Source organism: Malaclemys terrapin, chromosome 4 (genome assembly GCF_027887155.1).
Source record: "Malaclemys terrapin pileata isolate rMalTer1 chromosome 4, rMalTer1.hap1, whole genome shotgun sequence".
Lineage (NCBI taxonomy): Eukaryota > Metazoa > Chordata > Testudines > Emydidae > Malaclemys > Malaclemys terrapin.
The window spans coordinates 28102895-28123735 of record NC_071508.1 but is presented as its reverse complement, the minus strand read 5'-3'; the positions used below and the strand labels follow the sequence as shown (position 1 = coordinate 28123735).

The following is a 20841-nucleotide window of genomic DNA, read 5'->3' as shown; positions in this document are numbered from 1 at the left end:
GTTTCAATGATGTGCTAATAGGCCTGGCAGGCTGGAAGACTTTTTTACTTTTAAGTTACTAGATCCCCTCCCGAGTAAGAGTCACCAGGCTGCAGCAACCAGCTGTGGGAGCCGGGAGGGTGGACACTAAGACCCAGGGTGCCCCAGATTTTCAGGTGCCCTATGCAGCCGCATATTCTGCGTATGCCAAAGGATGGCCATGCCAGGGGGTCTGCAAGTCATGTCCAGGGCTACAGGTGTGACAACATGTATAGCAACCCTCCTGGGCATGCTCAGTTTGGGTGAGCATGCTCAGTACACCCAAAGTAGGGAATTGGGAGCAGGGGCTGTTTGTGTGGTTACAAGGAGATTGTGCATTTCCTAGCTAATTGCAAATCTATAGAGGAGCCTTAATCTTGCATGAACAAAGTTTATTGCATTTAATATCCCAGGTTTTCGTTTGTAAAGAAATGAGGAGGTGGGTGAAAAAAAGGCGGAAACTATAAAGAAAAGCGGGGAAATGAAAAAAAAAAAGATGACAGGCACTCGCTAGCGGTAGATTTAGCCATTACAAAGTGAATAATTTTATACCCAAAAGACCTCATAAGAATTGAAGAAAATGTCATTCTTAAACAAGCAAATACATCTCTATAATATACGCATCTCTAAGTGTGCCGTATCATTATCTCAAAGGTTTGACCAGCTGATTTAATTAAAAACTGCCTTAGTTGATATGCATGCTTACTGAATTCCAAATGAATTTATGCATGTCGGATGCAATTCACCCCAGTGCATGGGCAAGAACAAAGTCTAGGCCTCACTTATGTTATATTTTGAGGGCATAAGTAGGGCCTGGTGTTTTCGTTTTGTACAGGGTGAATTACCCTGCAGTGCATGTATGCATACACAGCATACGGTAACTATGCAACTAAAATCGAAGATCCAGACCCTGTGAGATCCTGAGCCCCACCTGCTACGTGTGAAGATCCAGTGATTTTTGTTGGGATTGGGCCCAATAGTACCAGGTTAATAATGTTGAAAATATTCAGCAGCAGTTAATTCAGAGCAGCCCTGCCCTCAAAGTAAGCTTTTTCTCTTTCAATTCTATTTATGAATGGCTTAGTTTTTATGTTTAGATCCTCCAAATGTTGACAAGGCTCTTCTGGAAAAGCTGATGAAGGAGCCTGTGATAGTCAAGGCAGGGCAGAATGCCATGGTCAAAATCCCATTCGAGGGCTGGAAGCCAGTCAGAGCAACATGGTTAAGGGACGGGAATGAGCTCCTGAATGATGCCAGGATCCATATCGACAAGGCGGACAACTTCACCCGGCTTTCCATCTCCAGCACCAACAGGAAGGACTGTGGGGATTACAAAGTGAAGTTGAAGAATGACAGTGGAACCCTGGAGGCCAGCCTAAAGCTGGAGGTGATATGTGAGAGCCTCATGATATGAGTCCATCACTTTGGGCACAGAGGGAAGTCCTTGTAAGTTGTTTTTGGTATCTCTCTTCCTGACTCTCCAGAGAGACCTAGTTTAGGCACACACAGAAGCAGCTCTTCATTGGTGCTTTTACAGAACACTGCTTGTAAGAATATTTAAGAGCTGGCTGGGCTCACTCTTTCCCATCTCATCCACAATAAACTAAAAAGAGACAAGGTGCTGAGCTACTCCCAAAGTGCTGAATGCCTGCAGCTCCCATGGACTTTAATGAGATGTGAGCCACTTGGCACCTTCAGGAGTTGCTCAGTGACTTCCAGGCTCAAATGACAAAAGGATCCACATGGTTGTAAATCTACCAGTCCTATCCTTGCTCCTTTATTGGCTCACCCCTGGCCTGTCTCCTGATTTACCTATGTGGGGTCTGAAACCTGAAAACCATGCACAGCAGATCTGCACTGGTTTAGCTTCAACTGGAGTTCTCTGCAGCTGTGAAAAAGGGACATGATTTGTTCCCAACTGAGCAACAGTTTGATGAGACCAGAAGTGTGGTCTGCTGGGGAAGGACGATGCTACATCACTTGACTTAGCTTTGTCATTCCTAGTAATTAACTGAAGATTAAAGACTTCCAGGTGGAGTAGCCAAATAAAGATAATCTCCCTCATTTTCCGAATTCAACAGTTTACTTCTGCATCCATCTTTTTGCACTGAAACACAGCCCCTTGAGAGCTGCAGGAATTTAAATATAAAAATCAAATGAAGAACAAACATTTCTCCAAGAAGAAAAATACTAACTAAAGATGCAAAGTAGCTCAAATGCACCTATAAAAGTCCAAATAATTATACTAGGGTAATAAATCAGTAAGATGATTAATCAGTTTCTCTCATATTCCTTCCCCTGTCCTTCTCCTCTGGTTTTCTGATCTTGGTTTGTACTGATCACTTGGCTCATTATAGAGTAAATTATTCTGCAAAAGCCATTTCCTTCTGAGCTGATAGAGCTCAATATCTGACTTGTACAACCTGCTCTATTGATCACAAAAGCAATTTAATGTTAAAGTTGTCAGGGGAATCTTGCCATTCTATTCACAATAATAATAGGCCCAAGTTAACTTCCCAGCTGCAATATGGTGCCATATGGCATATCTGTGTAAGGTGGATGTGCCCAGAAAGTGGAATAGATTCCCAAACAAAGATGGAGAAACCCAAAATTCAGAATCGGGTTAGTTTCCCATTTAATCCATATCACCTACATTTAGGATGGAGGAGAGGACTGTTAATTACCTGGTTCTGGGTTTCATCCATTTGTATTTGATTCAGAAATGGAACTCAACAAGGGTGTGTTTGGCTTTGGTTTGGAAGAGTCTCCATTAGGTTTTGTTTTTTTGCAAACCAAAAGTGGAAGTAAATCGGGTCCAGTTCTCATCTTGCCTGAACACCCCAGGTTTGGGGTGAGGTTGATAAATGGTTCCAGTATGGAACCATCAGTACTCCTAAAGGAGATGGGAAGTCAATGAGAGTTGCATCCAGGTCTGACTTTGATGCAGTATTTGTGGAAATGATCAGCTATAGCAGCTGTGGCCAAACCACGGCTCGTGAGCCACATGGCTCTTCAAAAGTTAAAGTGTGCCTCGTGGTGCCCCCCATTCCTCCTCCTTTCTCAGCCTACCAGACTGGATGGGGCGAGAGCTCAGGGTGGTGGGACTAGGGGCTTCTGCCCTGAGGGGAGGCGGGTCTCGGGACTTTAGTCCCACAGGGCTGCACTGAGGTCAAAGCCCTGTGCCCCAGCAGGTGCCACTCTGTGGGGCAGGTTGTGTGTGTCTTGTGGCTCTAGAATTTCTGAAGATTATTGTATAGCTTGGAGGGTCAGTAAGTTTGACCATCCCGGAACTATAGGAAGGGCAGATTGGATGAGCCAAGTGTTTTCCTCTTGCCCTACTCTCCTAGATCAGTAGATGAATGGATGTTTACTCAAGCAATCTTGCTAGCGTTAATTCTGCTGCTCTACCCTGTAAATACTATACCAACGGAGACTGAGTTGCCTATCTTGAGTAGCAAGAGATAGTGACCCCTCTGATATCAAGAACAGATGTGGGATCTTTTGCTCCCTGTTTTTCTCCTCCTTTCAGATAAGCCACAGAAACCCATCGGACCCATAGAGGTGGTGGATAGTTCCACAACTGGCATAACCATTCAATGGAAGCCCCCAAAGGATGATGGGGGCACACCAGTGCAGAACTACATCATAAAGAGGCAGCAGGTGGGCAGAAAAACCTGGGTAACATTGGGAGAAACCAGCAGGAACAACAGCACTTTCACGACCAACAAAGTGGGGCAAGACAAAAGCTATCGCTTCAGGGTGCGAGCAGTGAACGCTGAGGGAAAGAGCAAGGCGCTGGAATCAGATGAAGTGATGGCTGCAACCAAAGGTAAGAGGAAGAGCTTTGTGTAAACACATCTTATAGCCATGTGAGACTTCTATTATGAAAGCCAAAATCAAGTGAAACTCTCATTTTGGGTTTTGTTACAAATGTATACTTTCGTCCAGTTTGAACAGAAGGTTTGCAAGCCTGACTCAATTGTCAAGTGAATGTGAACATGGTGTCATATGAATCGTGGGCCAATTTAAGGTTTCAGGTTGAGACCACAAGTTTCTTGCGAGTTTTGGTGATTCCAAGAGAGATCTGCTTTGAGTTTTTTGGGTACAATCCAACCTAAACGTCGAAGCAACATCCACAGTGGAAACCATGCATGGACTGAAGCCAAAGAAAAGGTTCTCACATGTCACTGCAAAGAGAACCTGCTACGCTTTTACCTTAATTTACTCCATAGGTAAATGAGTCTCCCAAGGGGACATTAATTGGTTGTGTCTATTCAGTAGTATAGTTTCATTTCCTTAAGTACAGAGCAGCCGTTCTACTCTATAACCCCGCTGGTGGACCCAAGTACTAGAGACCGCTTTTGGCACAAACATGAAAGTACAAGCAGGGAAAACATTTAATTCATTTTGCCTTAGAATCATAGAATATCAGGGTTGGAAGGGACCTCAGGAGGTCATCTAGTCCAACCCCCTGCTCAAAGCAGGACCAATCCCCAGGCAGATTTTTGCCCCAGATGCCTAAGTGGCCCCCTCAAGGATTAAACTCACAACCCTGGGTTTAGCAGGCCAATGCTCAAACCACTAAGCTATCCCTTCCCCCACATCCTTCCTTCCTTCCTTCCTCACTCACATCCACCCCTGCTCCCCTCTCTGTCCTTCCTTTTTATTCACCCTTTTAATTGCATTTTGTGCCAAGATACTTTTAAAACAATTTTTTGTATTAATGGCTGATTGTTTTGTCCCCTGAGAGTCTTTTCTAGCCGTAGTAGCTGATCCCCATATCTCCCAGCATTCTCAAGCACCACTGTGCTTTATTATAGCCCTTCAGCAAGCCACAGCCTGGAATGTTATTTATACAGTGTACAGTCAATAGTCCGCTTCCCCCACTTGCTTCTTGGGAACAGACACCCAGTCCTGCTTTTCTTCAGGCTCTCTACTCTTCTCCTTACCACTTCCTTCCTGTCTGCTTATATAGGCCCAGCTGCTGGGGTTACTTCCATGCAATTAGCCCTTCAGTTGTGTCTCTACTCAATAAATTGGCACCCTCTGTGAACGGCCTGACTTTCAATCAGGTCCCAGTTAATGTACTGATGGGGATTGGAGTGACTGGGTGTTGAGTCAGCTCCTGACTCAGCACACACCTTGTTACACCCTCCAATAATGGGTGGAGCAGAGGGAAGTAGAAGCCAATCAAGACTCCTGTTTCCACCCTCAGGAACAATAGAAGGAACAGTGGCTTTCCCTCCCAGCAAGAAGATTGGGCATATGCCTCCCTTTGGAGACTGTCAATGTCATCCTCAGCATTGGCAAGAGGGGCTCATTCATGGAAGACACATAATATCTTGACCCTTAGGAGTTTGGACATGCTCCCCCTCTAGGCTCCCAGCATGTAGCTGTCCTGGAGAGTAAAGGACTGAGTCATAGATCTCACATCTATGTTCAAAAGGTGTCTTATCTGAACACACATTTGGGAATCCTGGAAGAAACAATCCTTGAGAACCCATTCTTGTCACGTGATGGAAAATAAATACCTGTTAATAATGAAGGGCTAAACTTTTCCTAGCTTTCCCTGGCCCCCCTGCTCCTCCTCAGTTTGTCAGTGCCAACAAAGAGTCCATAACACTCTCCTGGGCAGCACCTCCCAAAACGGGCAATTCCAGAATCCTGGGGTATATCGTTGAGAAACGCAAGAAAGGCAGCAACATCTGGACACCTATCACTGACCTGCCAATAACAGGTAAGCAGCTGAAAGCCTGGAACAGGCTGAAAGACTCTAAGAAAGCAAGAAGACTAGATGACTCAAGGCATAATGAGATGCTGACTCTTTCATCTCACTGGGTCACTGCTTCAAATATGGTTTAGATTGGTAGTGACCAAAAGTTTTTACTGTCTGATGGATGTTGGGTGACTTTCTGTGTGGTGACACAAATCAGTGATCTCAGCACAGCTCCTAGTTGCTAGTACAAAAATCACAATTGGCACCATTGTTGGGTATCTCAATGCCAAAATACTGAATGAACCACTGAGGTGGGACTCTATTCTTGCCTCCAGAGGTGGCTCCTTTCCAGGTTGTGAATAAAAATCTGCTGCAGAAGAATGGAGAAATTTGCATTGTTGCTGTCTGGCTGTGCCGTTCTGTGCATAAACTGAGGGCCAGCAATCTGGCACCTTGCTCTTCAGTTGTGGAAGTGCTTTCTTAGCTTATGGAGCTGGGAACTGGGCATACGGGGGGACATTCCAGGGACAAGGAAAGTAAGGAGATGGAACTGATATCTCTGAGGGCTTCAAAATCGTGTTCACCTATAGATGTCAATGATCTTTTCAGATCCACCAAAGATCTTCTTATCTTCTGTATTAGAAGGGCTGCCATTGCAAGGAAAACATTATTTACTCTTTCTCTGACTTCCTCAGTATCTCAAATGGCATTTAATTTGAAAGGGAGAAAAGAATACAATGGGAGAGACTTGTGCTAATGGTGGGGAAGGACAGGAGAAAAAGGGACAGCATTTGGGTACTCCATATGTGTTCCATTAGGCAGGTATACTGTGCAATTCCATGTGGTATAATTAATGTATAGAACTATTGTCCCAATATATCCTACTGAGGGGACTGCTGATCTGAGCCTGAGCTCACTGAGGAACCTTATCTTTTCCTTCCACAGACAGGAAGTGGATGGTGACAGATCTGAAGGAGGGACTGCAGTATGAATTCTGCGTGGCTGCTGTCAATGCCGCAGGGGCGGGCGAGGCCAGTGCACCATCAGATGCTGTCTTTGCTCGAGATCCCATGAGTAAGTGGGTTGTCCACTTGTCCCATTGGGTGTGGGTTGCAGAGAGAGGGGTAACTGGCCAAGAAGGTGAATCTGGGGAAGTATGTGAATCCAGGAAGCAATGTGTATACAAGATGCTCCCTGACTTACGCAAGCGTAACTCAAATTTTGCGTAAGATCGGAAACACATCTCTGACCATTACACAAAAAAACCCCAACCCCTCCTATTTCTAGCTTACAGAATTTTTTCCGTAAGCTCGGATTTGCGTACATCGGGTTTACGTAACTCAGGGAGCTTCTGTAAAGTATGTGTGGGAGAATAAAATACTTGAATATTAAAAAATCAGGAATTCACTGTAGGGAGTGGGGTGGTATTCTCAATATGCTGGGGAGGAGGATGTGGGGCTGGCCCCTCAACGTGCTGCAGGGGTTGGGGGTGAGATTCCCCTGCACTGCATGGAACATGGAGTGGGCTTCCCAGTGTGTTGCAGAGGGGATGGGAGCAGGATTCCCACTACAATTCAGAGGGATGGGGACAGACTCCCAGTACACTGCAGGGAGCCTGACTGAATGGATACCCAGTGCAAGCATGTTGGGGATGGATTATCCAGTGCACTGAATAAGGGGTGGGGGCAGGAATCCTAAGACAAGGAAGTCTAAATAAACTTTCCCTTTACAGAGCCTCCTGGTAGAGTGAGGGACCTTAAGGTGACCAATACTGACTACACCAGCATCACTATGGCTTGGCTGAAACCTGATTCAAAGGAAGGGGGGTCTGCCAAGGGCTACAAGGTGGAGAAGCGATCCTCTGACAGCCTCAAGTGGACCCATTGTAACACTGTCCCCATAGGCTTGACAACCTGTACAATTAAAGGTCTGCAAGCCAGAGAGATGTACTTCCTCCGCATGAGGGCCATCAATGAGGGAGGCCTAGGGGAAGCCGTAGCACTGGACACTTGCATCCAGGCCGCGCCTCCCATTGGTGAGTCAAAATGTGCTGCCCCTGAAAAGATGTCATAGGCCTGCAGGTACAAATCATGGGCTCTCCATCCAAAGGCAGCTTTGACTGTTGGAGATTCAAATTGAACCTTGAGCTGGGGCCAGTCAATCTGTGGATTGTGGGGCACGGGAGCCTGTCGTAGATGATTATCTCAGGCTGTGGCGGTGGACACAGATAATTTCGCTCCTATATTCCTTATAGAATCAGGAAAATTGAGGATTCCATTTGAGATGGCCACAGCTCATGTTGGAGGCTCACTGTGATGTTAGCATCTCAAATATTATCCCTTTTCAGATACTATGGGTACGTCTATAGTAGAAATTCTACAGCAGCACAGATGCAGCACTACATCTGCACCGCCGCAGTGTAGATGACAGCGACGGAAGGGGTTCTTCCATTGCTGTATTAAACCAATCTCTCCGAAAGGCGGACAGAAGAATTCTCCCATTGACCTAGTAGTGTCTACACCGGGGCTTAGGTTGGCTTAATTACATTGCACAGGCTGACATTTTTCACCTTGTGTGTTGGTCTAACGTATTACGGAGGTTTTTCACCTTTATCTGAGGCATCAACCATTGGCCCCTGCCAAAGCAGGGAAATCAGATCAGATGGACCAATGACATGATCTCATATGCCAGATCCCATGTTCGTTCCAGTTTTTAGCCTGGCGCTGGGAAACTTTCAATAAAAGAGTCACATTTTTTGTAACGTCCTTGCCAGTCAGCCAGCTATAGGCGGCACTTTCAGTTGTCTGTCATTAAGAGGCTGGATCTGCCATACACTCAGAGCCTTTAAAAGAAAAAAAACCCAGACAAATGGAAAAGTGTTATATATATTTTTAATGAGGGAGCATGATCCGGTCCAGGACACAGAGCTGGGAGCCAGAAGAGCTGGGCTTTTTTTTCATCTGTGCCATTGACCTGCTGTAAATCATTTCAGTTCTTTGTGCCTTTCTTCCCCTCCTACCCTTTGTCTAACTTGTCTAGACAGCAAGCTCTTAGGGGCAGGGTCTATATGTATGTGCAGCACCTAGAACAATGAAGCCCTGATCTCAGTTGTATCTCCACAATATAAACAAAAAATGGGAAAATAATGGCCCAGTTAAAAGGGGAGGTGAGGGGTTTCACTCTTGACATAATGGACTAAAGTTCTTCAAAATGATTCTGTGACTCAGCCCCTGTGCCACACACTAGGAGATAGGGGAAAAGTGGGTCTATACTTGAGTAGCTATTTCTCTCCCTCCTGCTGCAGAGACAACAATGGGGTTTCATGCTCAGGAGGGCAGCAAACAATATAAACAGTGAATTTTACTCATTTTCTGTTCATAAATTATTGACAAACTGGCTTTGATTTTGTATGAATTTGCTGTTTGAAATGATTCAACAATGGTTTCTGTGAACATGCTTCAGCTCATGGGTCACTCAGAATTTGCTTGCTGTGGCTGTTGCTTTGACTATTCACTGTTTCTAATACACTATTTGCAGTGTGTTGTTGGACATCCAGGTTGCATGATATCGTTTTAGCTGACTGGATGACTCCCAAGCCCTCAAAGAGCTGTCCAGATGAATACTGAAGTCAATGCTCTTGTGAACAGACATAGGAACAAGTGTTCACAACACTTTCCTTTTCCACAAACATTACTGTGAACAAAAGTTCATTTGCATGATTGTGAAAAGTGAGTCAGAGGGGTCACAGATGCTGTTGAGGAGATTTCATGGTTTTTATTCAAACAAACATTTGTGAATACCTTTTTTGCAGTATTTCCCTTTTAAGTCATCCACACTATATAAATACAGAAAGATGATGCTCAGCGAGTGCTCTGGCACTTTTTCACTCAGTGAAAGAGCTCCATTGACATAATGCTGCCAGAGATACGTCAGGCAGCCAGCAGGAGGAGAGAACTTTAGAACACTGGACATGCTATTTTGAGTGTACGTGAGTTAAAATCTGTCAGCGACTTTGTAACAAGATGCAGCTTTTAATTGTGTTCACTATTTTTTGCATTCCAGTTAGTCCCAAATTCCTAAGAGATGACACTATGAAAAATTTTATGATTATAAAAGCGGGAAATTGTATCCGAGTGCACATGCCCTTTGAAGTAAGCATTGAAGCATGTTTGTAAGATATCCTCCATACGATTCCATGTTGTAAAAATAACTACAATAACTGCGGTTCTGTTCTTCATTCTGCTGCAGAATTTTCACATGATCTTGGGCAAGTCATCTAATTGGTTTACACCTCATATATATTCCCCATTTGTACAATCAGGATAGTAATGGTTCCCTTCATGGGGGAGGGGAGTTGTGAAGTTCAGATAATTCATTAAGATGTGTAAAGTAAAACACTTTAGATCCTTGATGGAAGGCACCAAGAAGTGTAAAATATTAGCACCTGCTTCTGACGTGTCAACTAATCACTCCCCCCACCCCTCCCTTGTGAGGGCTGAAGGTAGGAGAATTCACCGAGGCTTTCATCTGCAGGTTTCTCTGAGTAGTTCCTGCAACAGTTGAGGAAGCTCTTAAGAGGACGGAGTTTGCCTGGGAGCTGTCCAAGAGGAGGTACGCTAAGTGCTGCATTAGGGGGGCTGTGTTGGTGGGCCTTGAGTGGGCCTGACTGGTATATAAGGGCAGTCAGCAGCGAACCAGCTGAGCGGCGAACAGCAGAGGCTAACAGCGGGAGTTTGCCTGGGAGTTCGCGTGGGGAGAGCGCACCGAGGCTTTCATCTGCAGGTTTCTCTGAGTAGTTCCTGCAACAGTTGAGGAAGCTCTTAAGAGGACGGTGATATGGAAGATGAGCGATCAGCTGTTGTAACCTGCACAGGCTGTGCCATGTTTGTCTTTCTTCCACAGGACAGAAGCGACTTTGTCTGTACAAAGTGCAAGCTGGTCTCCATGTTGGAAGAGAAGGTTCGAGGGCTGGAGAAACGAGTATCGACTCTGCGTTGCATAAGGGAAAATGAAGATTTCCTGGACAGACATCAGGAGATGCTTCTACGGCCGCAATGTTCTGAAGATTCAGAGCAGGCGCAGCAGGGACAGAAGGATTGTGAAGAGGTTTGGCAGCATGTGACCTCCAGAAGGACAAAGAGGAGCATCCATGCACCAGCAATGGAAATACAGGTGAGCAATCGTTTCCATGTTCTCTCTACAGGTACTAATGCGGAGAGTGGACTAGATGACCCATCTGAGGGAAGAGAGCAGAAGGAGACTCCACCGATTGGAAGGCAAAAGATGCACTGTCCTAGGGATGGGGGTTCCACGACCACCACTCCCAAGAGGAGGAGGAGGGTGGTGGTGGTCGGGGACTCCCTCCTCAGGGGGACTGAGTCATCTATCTGCCGCCCCGACCGGGAAAACCGAGATGTCTGCTGCCTGCCAGGAGCTAGGATACACGACGTGACGGAGAGACTGCCGAGACTCATCAAGCCCTCGGATCGCTACCCCTTCCTGCTTCTCCACATGGGCACCAATGATACTGCCAAGAATGACCTTGAGCGGATCACTGCAGACTACGTGGCTCTGGGAAGAAGGATAAAGGAGTTTGAGGCGCAAGTGGTGTTCTCGTCCATCCTCCCTGTGCAAGGAAAAGGCCGGGGTAGAGACCGTCGAATCGTGGAAGTCAACGAATGGCTACGCAGGTGGTGTCGGAGAGAAGGCTTTGGATTCTTCGACCATGGGATGGTGTTCCAAGAAGAAGGAGTGCTAGGCAGAGACGGGCTCCACCTAACGAAGAGAGGGAAGAGCATCTTCGCCAGCAGGCTGGCTAACCTAGTGAGGAGGGCTTTAAACTAGGTTCACCGGGGGAAGGAGACCAAAGCCCTGAGGTAAGTGGGGAAATGGGATCCTGGGAGGAAGCACAAGCAGGAGAGCACAAGAGGGGAGGACTCCTGTCTCATGCTGAGAAAGAGGGACGATCGATGAGTTATCTTAAGTGCCTATACACAAATGCAAGAAGCCTGGGAAACAAGCAGGGAGAACTGGAAGTCCTGGCACAGTCAGGGAACTATGATGTGATTGGAATAACAGAGACTTGGTGGGATAACTCACATGACTGGAGTACGGTCATGGATGGATATAAACTGTTCAGGAAGGACAGGCAGGGCAGAAAAGGTGGGGGAGTTGCGTTGTATGTAAGAGAGGAGTATGACTGCTCAGAACTCCGGTATGAAACTGCAGAAAAACCTGAGTCTCTGGATAAAGTTGAGAAGTGTGAGCAACAAGGGTGATGTCGTGGTTGGAGTCTGCTATAGACCACCAGACGAGGGGGATGAGGTGGACGAGGCTTTCTTCTGGCAACTAGCAGAAGTTGCTAGATCACAGGCCCTGGTTCTCATGGGAGACTTTAATCACCCTGATATCTGCTGGGAGAGCAATACAGCGGTGCACAGGCAATCCAGGAAATTTTTGGATAGTGTAGGGGACAATTTCCTGGTGCAAGTGCTGGAGGAACCAACTAGGGGCAAAGCTTTTCTTGACCTGCTACTCACAAACAGAGAAGAACTAGTAGGGGAAGCAAAAGTGGATGGGAACCTGGGAGGCAGTGACCATGAGATGGTCGAGTTCAGGATCCTGACACAAGGAAGAAAGGAGAGCAGCAGAATACGGACCCTGGACTTCAGAAAAGCAGACTTTGACTCCCTCAGGGAACAGATGGGCAGGATCCCCTGGGAGAATAACATGAAGGGCAAAGGGGTCCAGGAGAGCTGGCTGTATTTTAAAGAATCCTTATTGAGGTTGCAGGAACAAATCATCCCGATGTGTAGAAAGAATAGTAAATATGGCAGGCGACCAGCTTGGCTAAACAGTGAAATCCTTGCTGATCTTAAACGCAAAAAAGAAGCTTACAAGAAGTGGAAGATTGGACAAATGACCAGGGAGGAGTATAAAAATATTGCTCAGGTGTGCAGGAGTGAAATCAGGAAGGCCAAATCACACTTGGAGTTGCAGTTAGCAAGAGATGTTAAGAGTAACAAGAAGGGTTTCTTCAGGTATGTTAGTAACAAGAAGAAAATCAAGGAAAGTGTGGGCCCCTTACTGAATGAGGGAGGCAACCTAGTGACCGAGGATGTGGAAAAAGCTAATGTACTCAATGATTTTTTTGCCTCTGTCTTCACGAACAAGGTCAGCTCCCAGACTGCTGCACTGGGCAGTACAGCATGGGGAGAAGGTGACCAACCCTCTGTGGAGAAAGAAGTGGTTCGGGACTATTTAGAAAAACTGGACGTGCACAAGTCCATGGGGCCGGATGCGCTGCATCCGAGGGTGCTAAAGGAGTTGGCGGGTGAGATTGCAGAGCCATTAGCCATTATTTTTGAAAACTCATGGAGATCGGGGGAGGTCCCAGATGACTGGAAAAAGGCTAATGTAGTGCCCATTTTTAAAAAAGGGAAGAACGAGGATCCGGGGAACTACAGGCCAGTCAGCCTCACCTCAGTCCCTGGAAAAATCATGGAGCAGGTCCTCAAGGAATCAATTATGAAACATTTAGAGGAGAGGAAAGTGATCAGGAACAGTCAGCATGGATTCACGAAGGGGAAGTCGTGCCTGACTAACCTAATTGCCTTCTATGATGAGATAACTGGCTCTGTGGATGAGGGGAAAGCAGTGGATGTGTTATTCCTTGACTTTAGCAAAGCTTTTGATACGGTCTCCCACAGTATTCTTGCCACCAAGTTAAAGAAGTATGGGCTGGATGAATGGACTGTAAGGTGGATAGAAAGCTGGCTAGATCGTCGGGCTCAGCGGGTAGTGATCAATGGCTCCATGTCTAGTTGGCAGCCGGTTTCAAGCGGAGTGCCCCAAGGGTCGGTCCTGGGGCCGGTTTTGTTTAATATCTTTATTAATGATCTGGAGGATGGTGTGGACTGCACTCTCAGCAAGTTTGCAGATGACACTAAACTAGGAGGTGTGGTAGATACACTAGAGGGTAGGGATCGGATACAGAGGGACCTAGACAAATTAGAAGATTGGGCCAAAAAAAACCTGATGAGGTTCAACAAGGACAAGTGCAGAGTCCTGCACTTAGGACGGAAGAATCCCATGCACTGCTACAGACTAGGGACCGAATGGCTAGGTAGCAGTTCTGCAGAAAAGGACCTAGGGGTCACAGTGGACGAGAAGCTGGATATGAGTCAACAGTGTGCTCTTGTTGCCAAGAAGGCTAACGGCATTTTGGGCTGTATAAGTAGGGGCATTGCCAGCAGATCGAGGGACGTGATCGTTCCCCTTTATTCGACATTGGTGAGGCCTCATCTGGAATACTGTGTCCAGTTTTGGGCCCCACACTACAAGAAGGATGTGGAAAAATTGGAAAGAGTCCAGCGGAGGGCAACAAAAATGATTAGGGGTCTGGAGCACATGACTTATGAGGAGAGGCTGAGGGAACTGGGATTGTTTAGTCTCCAGAAGAGAAGAATGAGGGGGGATTTGATAGCAGCCTTCAACTACCTGAAGGGGGGTTCCAAAGAGGATGGAGCTCGGCTGTTCTCAGTGGTGGCAGACGACAGAACAAGGAGCAATGGTCTCAAGTTGCAGTGGGGGAGGTCCAGGTTGGATATCAGGAAAAACTATTTCACTAGGAGGGTGGTGAAACACTGGAATGCGTTACCTAGGGAGGTGGTGGAGTCTCCTTCCTTGGAGGTTTTTAAGGCCCGGCTTGACAAAGCCCTGGATGGGATGATTTAGCTGGGAATTGGTCCTGCTTTGAGCAGGGGGTTGGACTAGATGACCTCTTGAGGTCCCTTCCAACTCTGATATTCTATGATTCTATGATTCTATAGAAGATCAGGGTTGGAAGGGACCTCAGGAAGTCATTGAGTCCAACCTCCTGCCCAAAGCAGGACTAATCCCCAGACATATTTTTACCTGAGTTCCCTAAATGGCCCCCTCAAGGATTGAACTCACAACCCTGGGTTTAGGAGACCAGTGCTCAAACCACTAAGCTATCCCTTCCCCCGTAGTACTTGGATGAACATACTCCTTCAGGGCAATGGACAATGCCTTGCTGAGTATGTTCATCCAACTAAACAGCAAGAGGAGTGGTGCACCTTGGTTGTATCACGTGAAAGGCACAGGTTTGATTCCAAGCTCTAGCCTCTGACTCTTGCAGGTTGGCAAAGGCTGGGAGCACTATGGGTGAGATCTGGTGTTTGGTCCCTACTGAAGAGAAGGGGAGCAAACCTTCTGGCTGATCTCAAGGTGGCATTGATGAGCTCTACAGGGAGCTGCATACAGCTCACCTAGGCTCAAAGAAAGTCACTGCAATGTGACATCAGGAGGGAGGGGGACCAGAAGGAAAAATGGAACCATCACCCAGACAGGAGTCTTCTTCCCTCCAAAAAGCAGCAGATGCTTTTAATAGGACTACTCTTGCCTATCTGTCAACTACAACTTGTGAACTAATAAATATTTTCTGACTTAGTTATACTGAAACAGCTTAGGGCAACACACCCTTTGTTGGCCATGGTTCCAGGGGCAAAGAAACAAGTTAGAGCTAAGGAAACATTTGAGGACAAAGCAAGGAAGCTACCACAGGATACACATACAAAGGAAAAGCAGATTGACTTATAACTGGTGTTTATCTTTAATAGGCATCCCCAACTCCAGAGGTGATTTGGCTAAAGGATGGGCTTCCTCTACCCAGCAGGGCCATAGTGAGCACCAGAGATGGCCTCAGCCAACTCTTGATTCCATCAGCTGATTTTTCTGACAGTGGGCTCTATACCATCATACTTCAAAACGATTGGGGGAAAAAAGAATCCTTCAGCTTCCACATGCAAGTCGCAGGTAACATGCATAGCAGGTTTGGTGGAGAATAAAATGCTAAGAGAGAGGATCCAGTCCATGACTGAGTAGAGGACTGTGAGGTTTTGATGGGGTTAAGCACTGTGGACAAGGAAAGGGCTAGGTAATACAGTCTTTCATGAGATGACACTCCAAAGACCAGGTGCTATAATCTAGGGCAGGTCTACAGAATACTGTCATCCATTGATTACATTACAATCCAAGACCCAGCCAGGTACCACCAACAGAGAGACAGCTGTATTCTCTGAGAGAACTAGGGTAGTACAAGCTATCAGAGGGCCAACTTATACAGTCCATAACACAGCCAGGTGTCTCAGTCCATGACAGGGCTCTGTGAATATCAGTTAGCAAATGGAACAAAGTATCCGTGTCCAACCATAAGAACTCTATAGCCCTCTCAGCTCCTTCACTAACAGTTTATAAAAACACAGCTGTATCAGCTATCCAATAGAAGGGAAAGAGATGTGTCACTATTGCCAGTCCAGTTAATGCTGAATTTCCCTTAATCCAAATGGGAGGACCTGTATATTTGGAGCAAAGGAATCAGAGGTCATTTCTCACTAATGACCATCAAGTTTAGCTGGCCACAATGCTCAAAATATCTGATCTCCATGAAGTTAATGGGGTTGCAGAATTGTTATAACATCTTAAACTTACCACTTTCTCTACTCCATCCATACTATTTGTCTTCACTTTGCAGATATCCCACAGTCCCCCGGCCCTATTCTTCTGCAAGAGAAAGTCCTTAATACGGTGACAGTGATCTGGGAGCCCTCGCCGACAGAGAAGCGGGAAAGTAACCTGTACTATGTGGTCATGAAATGTGACTCCAACAAGGGGTCATGGCAAGTGGTGGGTGACCTGATCTACACCAACAAGTTTACCATCACCAAACTTATCCCTGGCCGGGGGTATTACTTTAGAGTTGTGGCCAAAAATTACATGGGAACCAGTGATCCATCTGAAACTGCGCAGCCCTGGATCATGCAAAAGGAAAAGGGTAAAAAGGCTTTTTAAAAAAATGTATCAGTGCACCTGTGTTGTTGGGTCTCAGTCAAACTATCCCATTAATAAATCCTTGTCAGTGTGTCCCAGTCCCCATATGTATGCTGTCTGCTCAGATGAGAGCCCACTGAGATTTCCCCAAGAAATACTGTTGGGCAAGGAAAGATGTCCCCTGCCGGACATGAATGTTTACAGATCAGTGGGAACAGTGAAGCTGGGCTTCTCCATTCCTACCAATATACCGGCTCATATTACTCATATGGGTAAGAGCTGCCAAGAGAATTAATTCCTAGCAAACTCTGAAATTAGATGAATTCTACAGAAGCCAAGGGGTGTGACCTCAATGGTGAGGACTTGGCAATTTTAAGAAGGAGCCACAGAATCCAACCTGCAGGAGTTGAGGACCCCACCCCATTTGGGAAGGACCAGGTGACCTGCAAGCACTAGACTGGTACTGTGTAATCCTCATGATCTGTAGAAGGAGCCATGGCCTTGTCCATATGCCAAAGACCTAATGATCCCCTCCAGATTCCTGACTGGGACTTTGGAAAACTTAAGAGGAAACTACTCCTAGAGAATACAGCTCAGGCTTTATATTGAGCCTATTGCATTCTAGGAGAGGACTTTTGGGTGCTACATGCAGCACAGACTGGATCAACAAAGCTTTTAGTTCTGTCCCCTTTTATTGAGTCTCAATGCTTGGATTAAAGGAACTCCCAGTAACAGTAACTGGGGTCATAATACAGCAGAGAAAGCCAGGGCCCTACACATATGGCCACTGCATGCAGGGCCGGCTTTAGGCCAGTTCCACCAATTCCCCCAAATCGGGCCCCACGCTTAAGAGGGCCCCGCGCCCAGTGGCAGGGCTGCCCAGAGTGGGGGGCAAGTGGCAGAGAATCCCTTCCCTGGCTAGAGGCACCTTTTTAATTTTTACTCACCCGGCGGCGCTCCAGGTCTTTGGCAGCGGGTCCTTCACTCGCTCCGGGTCTTTGGCGGCACTTTGGCGGCGGGTCCTTCAGTGCCGCCGAAGACCCGGAGCGAGTGAAGGACCCGCCGCCAAAGACTAGGAGTGCGGCCCGGTGAGTACAAGCCCCATGTGTTTTTTTTACGTGTTTTTTTTTTTTAAGTCATCCCTGTCGGGGCCCCATCGAAACTGTTCGAATCGGGCCCCGCACTTCCTAAAGCCGACCCTGACTGCATGGCAACTCACAGAAGGAGCCATGAACCCTGACCTAGGGAGCCAGGCCCTGCCAATTTTGAAGGGTGGATGCCAAATGCAATTATTAAGTGCGATGGGTGGAGGCTGCTTCTGCACCCAGCCTTTAGTCCTCTGGAGCAGTTGCTGAGTGTGTATTTGTCTCTTATAGATGAGTTTAAAGTCAGACTACCCAAATACAGGAGGGTGAATCAAAATATGCCCCCAAGATTCCTTGTCCAATTGAAGCCCCACGTGGTGACCACAGCATATGATTGTCACATGAGCTGTGCAGTGAGTGGCTACCCAAAACCTAAGATCATCTGGTACAAGGATGGCAGGAATCTCTCAGAAGACCCCACCTTCTTCAGCACAAATGACTTTGGTGTCTGCTGCCTGGTGATCCCAGGTGTCACGAAGAGAGATGAAGGAGAGTACAAGGTGGAAGCCACCAATGAATTGGGCCATGCGGTCAGCAAAGCCATGCTTATCATAAAAGGTAAAGTGACCTTGGTCAAGTCTCTTAGTCTCTGTGCCTCAGTCTGCATCTGTCAAATTGGAGATAATGGCTCACAGAGAGGTTGTGAGGATGGATAAACACACTACAGATTGGGAAGAGCTCCGATACTGTGGCAATGGGGCAAATTTGGAATCTATTGAAGGATGGTCCATATTCAGATGGAGACTCCAAGAAAAAACAAGGTGCCACAGGAAGCAGAGTGGTGGGCTCAGTAGGGGCACACTCAGTCTGTGCTGATCCCAGTGCCCCAGTGCTGTGCTAGAGGGCCTGTGATGCTGGAGATGCAGCCATCAGATGAGAGAGAAAACCAAGGTCCCGACTGCTCATGGTTATTAGAGATCCCAGGGTACTTATTGGGTGTAATGCGTGGGTGCTGGTAGCAGGCTGTGATATGCCAGAGGTCAGACTAGATGATCTGGTGGTCCCTTCTGACCCTATGGATGGCTCCTGGCACATCATCTTCTGTGCACCACCCATGTGTGTGTGATGTAAGATAGCATTTCATTGCCATCAGGGCATCTTGCAAATGCTACCATGGGGCATTATTTGCCAGTTCAATACAACTTTATATTGGGTAGTGTTTACCCAGAGTGCTTTACTGAGTTCAATAATACATCTACAAAGACCAAGAGTGACAGAGAGAAATAGAAATTAAGAAGCAGAGGAGAGGAGAGAGGCTTTCAGCTGAGACTGGAAAATAGATGGAGATTCATAGATTTCAAGGCTAGAAATGGCCATCATGATTAGCTAATCTGATCTCCTGCACAACACAGGTCATTACACAGCCAGTGTTGCCTGTATCGAGCCCATAACTTCTGGCTGGGCTAGAGCATATCTTTTTAGAAAGAGACATTTAGTGCTGATCTAATGAGGTAGAGTCACAAAGTAGTTCTGCCAGATGGCAGAAGCTGCAAGAGAGAAGACTCTTGCACCAGCCATAGTGAGATTGGCTGAAGCAATAGGGAGAAAGCTGGGGCTAGATGGACAAAGCAGATGAGAAGGTGAGCATAGAGAGGGAAGGACATGAGCTAGGCTGGAGTAAGTTCCTCAAGGGGATAATTCAGGATCCAGATCAGAAATGAAAGAAAGCCACTTGAGTTGTTTGAGAATGGGTGTGATGGGGCAGGGACAGGGCCGGCTCCAAGCACCAGCCCAGCAAGCAGGTGCTTGGGGCGGCCAAGGGAAGGGGCGGCACGTCAGGCTGTTTGGTAGCAACAATTCGGTGGTGGGTCCCTCTCGGAAGGAAGCACCTGCTGCCGAATTCCCACCAAAGAAGAAAGCGGCGTGGTGGAGCTGCTGCCGGAGTGCTGCCGATAGCAATTGCAATCGCGGATTTTTTTTTTTTTTTTTTTGCCGCTTGGGGCGGCAAAAACCCTGGAGCCGGTCTTGGGAAGGGATTATGTATGGGTAGGAAAAGGAAGGCACCAGCGTTCAGCACACATTACTCAGTTTCTAACTCAGTGCATTCAGGCAGAGCTCTTACTGAAATCAGTGACTAAAGAATGCATGAATAGACCTCAGGATCTGGCCTGCTGTGAATAATAGCACATGGTACCATGACATGATTCAACAACTCACAACAGGCATGAAATTAATCCAAGTCATTCTTGCAGATTGGAAGAGCCATGCATAAATTTAGGCCAGGTGCCCTGATCACAGAACAGATTAGTCTCTCAAGAGACTCTTTATCTCCAGAAATCTCTAGAGAGACACTTTTGTTTTACTTCTGCAAAGCATATTCAGCATCTCAGCCATGATATTTGTACTCCACAAAATAAAATAAGAAACTTTTGAGGCTAGAGTGATCCTGGGGGAAATCATTGGATTTTCTACCTGCTTCTAACACTTATACAGCCTTTAGGTTACTTGCATCAGTCACAGAGAAATCCTGGGCTGGGAAAGCCTCCTAAGTTCCAATCTTGTCTGTATGGACAGACTGACCAATTCCTCTGTGGTGCAACTCCACTGATTTACAGCAGAGATTAAGTTGACCTGCTGTTACTTTTCACTCAGCCACAGGTTTAAAGTACTAAAGTTGAATGAAGAAGATCAAATGTCAAGCGACCCCTTGAGCATACCGTATCTGTATTCCCAGAACATAGTTTGGTTCTCAGAGTCTCACAGGGCTGAAGAACTGGAGATGAGAAGATCAATTAGGTCACAACTAGACCATGCCCCTAGGGGCCAGTGCCTGGGTGTTTTCTACAATACATTCTCCAGGTAATTATAAATGCCCCGAGTAGATCTCCTACCACTTCTATTGGGAGACTGTGCCACAGCCTAACACAGCTTACTCATATTCAGCCTAAATGTTCCCTTTGTTGATTTCATCCTGTTACTTCTACTTACACTCCTTTGTGACACCCTAAATAATGCCTCTTCCTCTTTGGGTATGTCTACACTGGGCTAGCTTTGATGGAGCTAGCTCACTAAAAATAGCAGTGAAGTGATGGTGGCACTCAGAGAAGCACAGGCTGGCTGCACAAGTACAAACCTGTCCCAGAGCCTGGGTCTGTACATGAGCAGCTAGCC

At 46.6% G+C, this 20841-nt stretch overlaps 1 protein-coding gene across 1 annotated transcript; it reads left to right on the top strand.

Moving 5' to 3' along the window:
• Window positions 1–1192: 1192 nt before the first annotated feature.
• On the top strand, window positions 1193–19626 carry IGFN1 (immunoglobulin like and fibronectin type III domain containing 1). The gene is made up of 8 exons (XM_054026091.1): window positions 1193–1412; window positions 3548–3847; window positions 5582–5755; window positions 6680–6808; window positions 7467–7769; window positions 16290–16589; window positions 17962–18288; window positions 19553–19626. The coding sequence occupies exons 1-8, from the start codon at window positions 1193–1195 to the stop codon at window positions 19624–19626; spliced, it is 1827 nt and encodes a 608-aa protein (XP_053882066.1).
• The last annotated feature ends 1215 nt before the right edge of the window (window positions 19627–20841 follow it).